This window comes from Pezoporus occidentalis, unplaced genomic scaffold, assembly GCF_034315485.1.
Source record: "Pezoporus occidentalis ecotype Australia unplaced genomic scaffold, CSIRO_AGI_Poc_V1 ctg87, whole genome shotgun sequence".
Lineage (NCBI taxonomy): Eukaryota > Metazoa > Chordata > Aves > Psittaciformes > Psittacidae > Pezoporus > Pezoporus occidentalis.
In genome coordinates, this window is record NW_026916231.1 from 308751 (window position 1) to 320951 (window position 12201).

General features: G+C 39.3%; 1 protein-coding gene across 1 annotated transcript in view; it reads right to left on the reverse strand.

The window, feature by feature from the left end:
• Window positions 1–718: 718 nt before the first annotated feature.
• Window positions 719–12201, reverse strand: part of SDC2 (syndecan 2) — a 64008-nt gene continuing 52525 nt past the window's right edge. The window contains exons 3-5 of the mRNA XM_062604620.1: window positions 5178–5311; window positions 4270–4405; window positions 719–3003 (exon numbers count right to left, since the gene is read on the reverse strand). Coding sequence (XP_062460604.1) covers window positions 2840–3003; window positions 4270–4405; window positions 5178–5311 — 434 coding nt within the window. The 3' untranslated portion in view covers window positions 719–2839. The remainder of the gene's footprint in view (window positions 3004–4269; window positions 4406–5177; window positions 5312–12201) is intronic.

The window sequence follows — 12201 nt, forward strand, 5'->3', positions numbered from 1 at the left end:
AACTTGTGCTAGGAAGCCTCAGCATGAGAGAAGCACATTCAGCTGTTGATCTCTTCTGAGCAGCGTTGCTAGAAGTTGGGTGTCTGCATCAGCCTGGTTTTCAGACTGATGAAAACTGAAATGATGTTTACAATGGAGATGATAGCTCTGTTAGAATTTTCCCCTAATACTATGGTTTGGCACTGAAAACAGGGAAAGAGATCACAGGATGATAAATGCTACTATCACACCTACTGCATGTTGAAGAAGTTTCAGGGTTTTGTTAGGAAGGGTGGGAGGACTGCAGTACTTTAAGTCCTTGTACATAGCTGAAGCATTAAACATCTTCTGCACATAACAGAGTGGATAATGTATATGCAGTGGAAAAAAAGGCAACTGGTGAAATACAGCTGAAACTTTATCATTGCTTCTGCTTGTTAGCAGGGGCAGGAGAAATCAGACAAGCATAATATTTGGTAGCCTGCATAATTACAACAGATGTCTATGTTGGATAAAGTGTTCTGCACATTAGGAATAGAGGCGGAATCTAACATACATAAATAAAATGAAAACAGCTTCTTAATATCAATTTGCTTATGAAGAAGGAGAAGACAATTTATCTGGTGCTTAATATTCATAGCTATACTTACAGCAATATTCATCACACCCTTAAAGAAAATTCAGATCTACTACCTCAAGCAAAGTGGGCTTCAAAAAACTGGATGTCAGACTGTACAAATAAAGTATTAGTTTAGGCATGGTAGACTTTATTTTGGCACTTTAACAAATGCTTTATTTTACAGCAGTGGCACAGCATTTGCCAGAAATTCTCTTTTCTTGGCACAGTTATTTCAAGCAGTTATTTTACTAATTGAATTTCACTAAATATTGCACAATAAGAAATACCTGTTAAATTCTTACCCTGTTTTTACTTGATGAACTTGTATGGCTTCGAAAAACTTGCCAGTAAGTATAAGTAATTTTAAAAGCAATATATTAAATATTTTAGCACAGGATAGCATTCATTTGTTCCTAAATGACCACTGAACTTGGGACAGCAACAAATACAAGTTATGCAACTCTTTCGTAAAGAGCTACCAGAACTTATTTACATTACATTGCCATTTCTGAGAAGCACTTCAGCTGGACATCCTGATCATCTGTGTTTTGGAAATCTCAAAAATAAGAAGTGAGGAGGTTAACAGAGCAGAAGACGAAGCCATTTGTCTGTTAGAAAGCATAATATAAGGAGGCAGACTATCATCTTCTCCATGTGTCCCTCTATCCAACACCTATCTGAGGTCTAAGCAACAGAACCTTTTCTCTTCTACTTGGAAAATTTCTTTCTTCTCTTATGAAGATATTCCACTTGTTTCAACTCTTCTGCTGGAGTCTGAGCAGAATAAACCAAAATTATCCAAAGGCCAGGGAATAAAACAATCCTTAACAACGAATCAAAACCCAATATACACAATGAATGAACCCAGGTACTCCTTTGAATTTTAGAGTATGGGAAACAACATTTGCAGGACAAACAGGTCTGTGTCAGTACTGTCATTAAATATAATGCAAAGGTCAAATGACTCATACACCAGATGCAAGACTTAAACATTCCTGTTTTTCTCTGTCACTTCAGCAATAAATCTAGTCCAAAGATCAGCCTGGATCAACAGCCTTTTTCTTTTGGTCTGGATTTTTAAGATCTACTAAGTGTACTCTGTGACATTAAAACATAAGCAAGTAGACATAAAATGAAAAGCGTACAAAAGTATATCACAATGGAATTTTCAGTATTAGGCCACATGATTTATTCAGTAGTGTTTATGTTCCCAAATTACAATTATGTCTATCCATGTAAGACTACAAAAGTTACCATTAGAATTGTCTGTGCTTATAAAATACCAACATTTTCTTTTACTGTTATATACTCATTAACACCAGTCTGCGACGAGTCACATATAATCATAGGCACTTCAAAGGCTTTAAAAGACGTTTACAACTTAAATGCATTTTTAAAGAACAAAAATTTAAACCCCTACTTGTACCTTCAAATTGCAAATAATTAACAAATACAGTGGCCATAGAAATCTGCAGCAACTTCTCAAAATACTGTTAGAGTCTTTGGGTTTGCTTAGGTGTGTCAGTAGCTTACTCCAAATCTTCCTTACAGGAGATTTGTTTAGTAAGAATACGACTATACAGTTTGTAATAATCCAATTTTACACATTAATTTGCTGTTACAAATCTCACTGAAGCTACAGGTACGCTGAGAAACAATGCAAAGTGTAAAATTGATAATCTGACACTTAAATTTATACAAAGTGGAGGTTAAAGTTTACATAGCTGAAAAATTACATTTACACTAAAAGTTACTGTTATCTGAATTATCCGAAGACAAATTGCACCATGACAACTACAAAAAGGCCTTTTTTGGAAACAGATAAATTAATGAAATAAAAACTAACTTGTAAGGTCAATCTGACACATGCTGACAAAAATTAAACAACTTTCATTGAACCGTAGGATAAAACAATAATTTTCATTATTTTATATTTATGCATAAAGTTTTAAAAATGATTCAGTGAACATCAATGGTTTTATAAAATAATGCTTTGCCACTGTTATTCACAGAACACTGCAAATGTTAAGTTTTAATTTTACATTTGTAAAGGAATACATGAAAAGTTTTAAATACAATGGGATCTTGTTGTAAAGGTGCCGGAATGGCTCTTTAATGACCAAAAAAAAAAAAAAAAAAAAAAAAAGGAAAAAGAAAAAAAAAGGATCTTCATTATTCTATGCAAAAGCTTTATTTAAAAAAGTTCAGTGATCTCATAAATAGAGACACTAAATAGGAATTTTATGCATAAAACTCCTTAGTAGGTGCCTTTTGATAGGCAGCACAGGATGGTTTACGTTCGCCAAGGTCGTAACTGCCTTCATCCTTCTTTCTCATGCGATACACCAGCAGCAGGATAAGGAAGATTGCGAAAAGAAAACCGATAACTCCACCAGCAATAACAGCTGTAATCAAAGAAAAAGACATTCACTATATGCTGGGAAAACAAGTTTAGCACCACGTTTCTTTTTCATCTTACACAATAAGGGTGCTATTATTTTCAAATTGCAGGAAAGGGCTCCCATTATGCAACTGTCTTGATTATTAGTATCCTGAAATATATTCTCAGAAAGCCTGTTAATGTTTATGGACGCAGCCATTTAAAAGGATATTCCGCCTACAGGTCAGTAATGCAACAACCCACAGTTCTAACAAGGTTATTAAAAATTTCCTAAAACCTCAATTAAGAGAGCCACCAATACTGCCAGAGCAAAAGTTCTATTAATTTATAATAATAATTTTCAAGTCTCTTTCAAATTCATTTTTCAACAGTTAATATTTTCAGCCTTAAAAAAAACTATTTTGTTACACTGGCTAAGAAACGGGTTTTCCCTTTTCCAGATCAGTTTTCACTCTGACTTAGGGCTGCAATTAATTTCCCATTGATGAGCAGTAGGAGAGAACATTTCATGGAGCTGTAGGAACAGAGGCATTACATTCATTATGCATTTGCAAGTGTGTAGAAAGTACCAACTCCAACTAACTTTCAAGAGCAAACCCGCATGCTTCCACTGATGTGGATATTAAGGCTATTTCACATTTTGATGCTCATGGGAAGACGTAGTCCAAACCTGTGTGACTTTCATGGCTCCCAACACCTCCTCTGAGGACAAGTGGGGAAAAGTGTATCTGTAGACACTGCTCTTATGCCAAAAACCCTTCACATGTGGTGAAAACATTGGTGGTTAGCCTGTGCCTCCCTGTGTTACGCATGGAAATAGATCTTCTGTATCCTCAGGGGGCACTCATCTGTCCCTCTTCATTCACCTATCTACCCACCCCTTGCCATGAGCTCCTCTTGGGCAGTGTCTATCTGCACCAGATGGACCAGACAGCAATGTGCTCTTGGGAGTGTGGGTGAGAAATACATTTTTGCACTGCAAGCATCAATCCAAATACCAACTGCCTCTCTGAGCTGTGCAAGCTCCAGACACTCAGCTGGCAGTACTCAGCTTGCGGGCATCAAATCAATTAGCAACATACTTTGCCATTAAGCAACTCCAGAAGATGCCCATCTCATTATCATCAAATTAACCTCTGGCTACCTGCTATGAATGCATTTAAGGATCTACCAAGAAAACACAAATGTTGAGTTTGCATTATGTGATATGGATCCCTTCTGTTTTGTGGGGTATTTCTGGTGAGCTGGACCTTGACAAATGTGGCCTCACCTGCCAGAACTTCTGTTCTCTGGAAGAGGTTTTCTGAATGCTTCTCAGTGTACACATCAGTGTCATCCCCTGGCTGATCACTCTTTTTCTTGGCATCCACCTCAGTCCTTTCCTCTTTATCGATTTCTTCAGGTGACTGTGGCACAAAAGGAAAACAGAGCACTGCTTACAGACAGGGAGCACCACAAGTCTGCACAGTCACTGCCTGTCATGGACAGCCACGAAGCTGTGGCTCCATGCACATTCTCCACAATATCGATAAACACAACACATGGGAAGCTCTCTGACCACAGAAAGCTGTGCTAGACATCATAAATGGATCTATTTGTTGTCATGATGTTGAAATGAAAAACATCTCACACAAGTTTAAAACCCCCAAAAGTGTATTTAGCAAACAATTGGTAAATATTCCTGTGTTTATCAGAGTAATGGCCTCTGAATGAATTCTGAAATTAACACATCAGATGCCATATTCAGGACACCTTTGAGAGTAACAGACAATATTACCTGAGGTGGTAGAAGGAAATACTGAAACGCTAAATGGAACCTGGCAAGTGTTCAAACTATAGCCAAACCACATAACAGTCTCCTTTGAGGAGGGAAGTTTCATGTAGATTTTTTTGAATAACAATATCAGAGATGTAAAAAAGGTACAGCTGAGACTCAAAGGTATCATGAAAAGCTGTTGTGTGTATCTAAGTTATTCTTTTTCATGTCTCTCTTTTCTTTCATGTGAAATACAGACTTTCTAGTAGAAATTAAACTGAGCAGCTCTGTATTAGTTTAACAGGCTGCAATAGCATTAAGAAAAGTGTGTGGGCTTTTTAATCCATATAAATCAAAGTTAACATGAAGCCATCAGAGGTGTACAGCAGAACCATTTTAACCACTGCTCTCCAGCCACGCACCTTTGTTTGTGCAGGCACCTTGGTCTGCATTTTCACTGTGGTGGTCTCAGCCCTAGATGCATCACTAGTTGCCGGTAATTTTGGAAGCGTTCTGGATGTTGTTATCACTGTAGTATCCTCATCTTCGTCAGCACCTGGAGACAAAAAAGGTGACACTGCATTGACTGGTGAAATCCTCCCAGACTAATCACATTTTTAACTATGACACCAAGGTAGGGGTGCTTACACAGCTCACCCTGGGCAAATGGCCTAGATGATAATGCCTGCTAAGATAAGGATGAAAGAACAGTGTGCTCCAAACTGCCAGGGAGATATTTTTCTCAAGTGATCCCATGAAAGAGGATGGAGGCCATCAGCCAGATTAAGCAGTAACCAGGAAATTACCACAATATTTTTGAAACAGTAGGAACCAGCCTGAAAAGAACTATGAAAAAAAGCATAAATACTTGTTAACAGGGAGAAACCCTGGAGTGGAAGCAGCAGCTACTAGGGCTGCGTGACCCTGTCTGATGTGGCCCCTTGGTACCATGGGCTCTTCTGGGGCTTGACAGTGCCACTCCCTAGCCCCTGGATGTCCCCAGCAGCACCTCTAGCTCTAGCCATCATGGAGGCACCCCTGGAAGCTGTACCGTGGGGACGCAGGGTCACCTCCTGTCACCCCCAAGAGGTGGTGGGGCCCTGGGATCACATGGGGCTGGGGGCACCTGCATCTCCACAGCAGGGTTGTGGGGGCAGAGGGTCCTGCACAGGCCCATGAGGGGAGTTTGCACACCCCATGGCCTGCAAGGGTGTGTTTGTGTGTGTGAACAAATCTTTGTGCGCGTGTGGCACATGCTCAGGTCAGTTACAGAAGGAGGTTGGAGATTTGTAGTTGCATGTTACCATCTTTTTAAGTGGCTTGTATTGCTGATATTAAGCCCGTAAGTGTAGTTCAATTATTGCCAGCTAATCACATAAATCAATTAATAAACTTTCTTATCCTGACTTGACTTAAACCATATGAACTGAACAGTTTGTAACACACTGCTTCAACAACAAAATCTTTTTTCTGCAGCAGATCTGTTAAACCCTCAAACATAAAACCCAAGTAGTTTGTATCTACAGAAAGACTACTTTACGTTTCAGTCATCAGGAATTCATATGTTTTTAAACTCTATAATTCAGAAGTCTTTTTCTTCTGAAATAAAGAGTGAGAGGACAGAAAACTCCCTAAAGATGACCTTAAATTTAATTTCCTCCACATTCAAAGCCCTGCTGAAGTATGAAGATTCCTTTAGAATAAGATAATGGACATGTCTAATAAATATACTTTAGTGATACTGGAAGGAAGAAGACACAGACAAGAAGATAAATTATTGCAAGGCCTGAAAAAGGAAAACAATCAGCCTGCTCTTGGACCACTCCTTAGGAATCTCAATGTGTTCTGCTCATTACAGACACCAGTCACCCAAGTAACAATTGGGTAATAAATCCAGCAAATGTGCATAAGAAAATTCCTTGCAAATAAAAAAGTATCCTCTTACAACAGAATAGTATGACTCACTCATTCCAAACTCAATTTTTATCTTATTTTTGTAGAGAAAAGGGACTGAAAGGCTGAAAATATGAGCACAATAACGATGTTTTGAACTCATGATCAAGAATTATATATACATTTGGCATTGAAGGGAAGGGCATTAACAAGACAATAATTAAAACTACTTCTGTACTGTAGGAAAGAAAATTTAGAATAATTTTAAAAAGTACTACATTAAAGCTACTGGCACAGAATAATACTGGAAAACCTCTCAGATCAGAGATACCAAAATTACAATGCAGCATCTAGAATAAGACCTCACAACAAGAATCAGATATTTTCCTGAAATGCTACTCAAAGATCAAAAAAACAGCATCTTACTTCGAAACAGAGGTGAGGAAAGGCATCCAACAGGAAAATTTTCATGGCTTTGCCTCAAGAGTTTTCTTTGAGAAATAAGGGCCCAATGTACAGCTCAGGCTGCTTCACCTTCCTCCAAATTACACACAATTTTCAGAGTCAAGGAAATTAAAATTGATGAGCAGATTAGAGATCTGATGATAAAACACACTCTGAGAGTACAGAACTTTATTTTCTTCTTCTTCTGAAGTGAGAAGTCCCTTTTAATCACAACTGCTTCTCCAAACCCTTCAAAGGCCACCTCTGCTTCAGGCAATAGTCATGTCTGCCAGATAAAACGGTGAGCATTACAGGTCCGAACCTCTCTAGCTACGGGGGATGCAGATCTCTGGTTTCAACAAATGGATAACTAATCTAACTCCTGGACTAGTCACTAGATTTGCAGTGAAGGTACCCAACTCCTCTTCTGTATGGCCTAAGGAAATCCTGACAATCCCCAAAATATTGGGACACCTGTCATTCAGGCCTGACTTAGGTACCTTCTCAAACACATCCCCATGGTTCCTGCTTTCTAATTAGCTTTATCTAGACAGGTGTCTGCTTGGCACGGAGTAGGGCTAAACAAAGGGAAGGCATTTCCTTTGCTAAACTGACAGTAGTTTTCTCAGAATTGACCATAAATACAACTAAGGGATGGAAAAAACCCTCTCTAAAGCTCTCCAGAACATCACAATAGCACTTTACATAGTATCATGATCCTTAAAAGGCAAAAAAAAAAACAAACAAAACCACCCAAAAAACAAAAAAGAGAGAACCAACCCCCTTCCTGAATCCAAAAAGGATAGGAAAGAAAAAAAACTACAGAAGGTCTGGTGTGTACATGAGAATAACTTCCAGCTAGGGTGTTAAGAGGAATACTGTGATATGGCTGGAGTATAAGAGCTAGCTTACTTTTTCCTCTTGAAAATATCACTGTCTCTTTAGATAATTTCTGGATTTGGCCAGCTTGGGTGACAGTGCTGGGTATAAACTGCCTTGAGTTCCTTGACAAATAGATATTGCCCTGATAGTGAGGGCACCACAAAACCCCTGTGATAATTAAACCCATAGCCATCTCTGTAGTAAAGAGTTGAAACCTCTTCATTATCACACACCATCTTCTATGCACCACAACTTCTTCAGGATGCCTAGCTGCTGTCTTCAAAGTGGTCAAAATAGCTCTAGATTTTGCTGTAGTATTGGAAATATCTAATATAGCCCTCAGCAATGTGTCTAGTAGCTGCCTCTTAGATGACAGGAACACAAATACTCTTTCACACTCCTGGTGCTTGAGGAAACTTGTCAAGAAATCAAGACTGTGCCAGCTTAAATTATTGTACCCTACAAAAAGCCCACAGTACTTAGCACTCCTACTTGCAGAGCAATCAGCGTTTAACTCTTCCTATCAAACAAATCCAATAATTTCACTCTATCTTTTCGTATCACTTTTGCTGTTGCACATCACACTCTGGGAGTACTACGGTGGTAGTACAAGCAAACTTGTCATAAGCTGGGCATACACATACCCATCATATCTTTCACACAATCTATCTCTATCATCAACGTCACACATAGCAGAATGACACATTTTTAGCTGGCTTATCTCACCCCCATTCATGTGAAAAATCCCCAATACAACGCTTAATCAACATAGTGTTAGGCAACCACAGATGACACTGGAAACATAACACTAGTGCCCTGTCAGAGATCTTCAGCTGAATTGACGGGGACAGTGCAAGGATGTTGTATCTCTGATAATTCTCACTTAAGGAGGGCAAAGGAAACCCAACAAAACTTGAAGAAAGAACAACAGTTAGAGTCCTAACTGTACTGAAGTATAAAATTCTGTCCAGCACAAAACCCCCCCACAATTTCAAACAGTATCACAGTAGGATTTTATGTTGAAAGACCTGGAGAACCAAGCAGTCAATGACATGGAGCATGCTTGGGGCTGGTGTGACATACGGAGAGAAGAAGCTCTTGCTCCAAGCCAGTCTGAAAGGCATTCACGAATGGGACCTTAGGAAATGGAAAATGAATACTTGCTGTGTTGCCTCCACCACGGGAGGGGAAGCACACCAGAGGGTGTGTTGCTTCACCTGGAGTGTCTGCCAGGACAGCAGTGGTCGTGGCCATGGCCCGTGTTGCCTCCTGTTCAGGACCTGGGAGAGCACCAGTGCCTCCCCCAAGAACCAGCATCCCCCTTCTTCCCCAGCCACCCCACCACCCATCACCCAGCCGCACACCACACACACTACCGCTGGACTCAAACTGCCTTCCGGCCTTGCAGCATAATTTTGCCTTCCTGTTAGGTCAAGAGCCAAAGCAGACCTGCTCTTGTGTTTCTTGGAGAAGCTCCAACCCCACCACCATAATTTTTCTCCAAGAACAGTCCCGAGGCACAATCTCAGACTTGACCTATTTCACCCTGAGCTAACGTTCTCAGCTCAAGCTGCTATTAACTGAGAAATATTAGTTTGGGAAAGATAAGAGGGAGGAAAAACTCTGCATGGTAATACAATTAATATATTGCAGAGACTTGTCTACCACAAATAACTTCAGAGAAGATAAAAGAACCAAACTGATAGTTTTCCAAAGAGCTTGTAGATAAATCTGACAGAAGTGGTACCTTTCCTTAACATAAGGGTAGTCATGCTGGTTAGCAGCTACTTCCAGGTATCTGCATGACCAAGGTTCAGTTAAGACTTTTTATGCCAGAGAAAAAAGTAGTTATAAAAGCATTTCAAGTTGTATAGGCAGGAAAACTATTTTTACTCTTCTATTATTATGCTGCATAAAACCACCAACATTAAACACAGTGATGATAGACTGAGGCATCTTCTCAGAGGTGGAGGCTGGAAGAAGGAAACAGTGGACTAATGAATTCACAACTTTCTGTTCTTGATACAGAGCAATGAGGAAACAGACATGGCTACCTCCAAAACTGTTAACCAAGAGGATGAATTTGGACTGAACACTTTGGCAAAAGCACAACGGTAGCTGAATGTACATGAAGACTAAAGAAGCTATGAAAGGAAAGGAAAGAAAAAATGCAGAATACCATCAACAGTTTTTTTCTCCTTTACAAAAAGCCCTCAGCCAATTTGTAGTTTGAAATGTCTACAGAGACATTTGTCCATTGTTAATGCTGCTGCAGACCTGCAAGGGCATTAATGGTAGTGCTGACAATTCCTGTCTATCTCCATTGGCCTGGTGGCATCTAACAATTTTCATACCAAAGAAAGGAGTCAGCATGTTGTTATGTTGGATCTGTTTGTCTGGAGTGCAATTACATGGCAAGAAAACCACTCTTGAGTGGGAAGGTTCTTCCTGCTAGAGGAACTCTACATCACTGAGTATCAAGTAAAGAGACAAACATTCAACATAATATAAGGAAAACTGATCATTGGCACATCTGCAGGACACTTTCTACTTCATAAAATAGATAGCAGTAAGTATAGAATGGGTAGAGTGGAGTGGATGCTAACCTGCCTCCTTCTTGAGATTTGTTTGTTAAGTGAATACAACTGGGCCCACAGGTTGGCCAGAAGATTATTTTAACTTAGAGCTTTTACTTTGCTTTAAAGTACTAGATTTTGGTACTGTAACATGAGCTCTTTGGAGAGGCATCCAGCTAGTCTCAGTCTACAATGAGACATTTCCTGTTTTCTTGTAGGAAAGAAACAAAGATCGCCAGAGGCAGCAAGAATGCTCCCTGTTGGCATTACTGTTGGTGAGTCTAGAGGCAGATTCTGTCCTTCTGGCCCCACTTTTACCACTGAGAGGAGTTAATAAAATCTCAACCCAGTTCTTGTATAGTACTTTCCACTTAAAAAGCAGGGCTGCATTTTGAATCATTCATATTAGAAACAGCCAAACTTCATAGAGGGATTAAAAAAAAAAAAAAAAGCCAAAAAAACAGACCACTCTCCATACCACTATTTATTAACCTATCTCCTTTCATGAATCTTACGAAGTCACCGGCATCTGAAAACAGAATGGGAAGCTTACTGAAAAAGTGCAATTTTACTGGAGGTCAGATTTTTCCTCAGACAGTCCTGAAAACTGGATGGAAACACTGGACTTTTAATTTAATGTATTTTTTCAGTTTCAAATGAAATGTTACATTTCCCCTCAAAGAAGTCTATAGCAAGGAGGTCCAATTAAGCCTTTGATCATAGTGGAACATCAAATTGCCACCACAAAGGACTCCCAGGATACAGGGTATCACCCAGGTGCCAATGACCTTGGGCCTGGATTTGCCTGGCAGCACAATCTGCAGACTTCACTTTGACATATCCTTGAATCACCAAAAGAAAGAAAAGGCAAAAAGCCATCTGAAAAATCTCAGCTGTGTAACAAAGATAAAACATACATAAAAAGTATGACACAAGGTGCTTCAAGAAGGATTCATCCTTTAAAAATCCAGAAGTCTGTGTAACCGTCAAGAGACAGATTACAAAAAGTATCATAACAAAGAAAGAAGTAACACACGCTTGGAAAAGAGATGGGATTCCCGCAACAGCTTAGCAAATACTCAAAGCAAAAGGAAATTCCTCTTCCAAAAATATCGTAAAATCCCACACTTCACTTTTAACGGCTGGAGTCTCCCAGCCAGTCTAGAAGGCAGTCCACAAAGAGACCTTCTGAGAGAAATGATTAATGAGGTTTCACTGACAGTTTTTTGAAGAATGATGAGCTAGTTACATGCCTCTAATGAGTGTTTGAGAACTCAGTATGTTATGTTTAAGAATTACTTAATTCACTTTATGAATGTAATTACCTCAGAGAAAACTCATGTCTTTGGCAGCATCTACACTTCTAAATTTAAAAGAACAACAAAAAGGCATGGACACTATGTTTACAGGAACCTGAATGCATACAAGAGAAAATAAGATTGCTGCTGCTGTGTTTTCCTACAGACTGCTAAATTAGCATTATGTCATGGGAGTACTAAGCCTTCTCTAATCCATATTTCTAAACTCCAGAGAGATCTACACAGAAAACAGAGAGAAAGCAGAGACAGCAGAGGAAACAACACAGCAAAATGATGCAACTAAGGCGTAAATGAAAAGAGCAGAAAGTTAAGTTTTTAAAACTGAGCCTGCA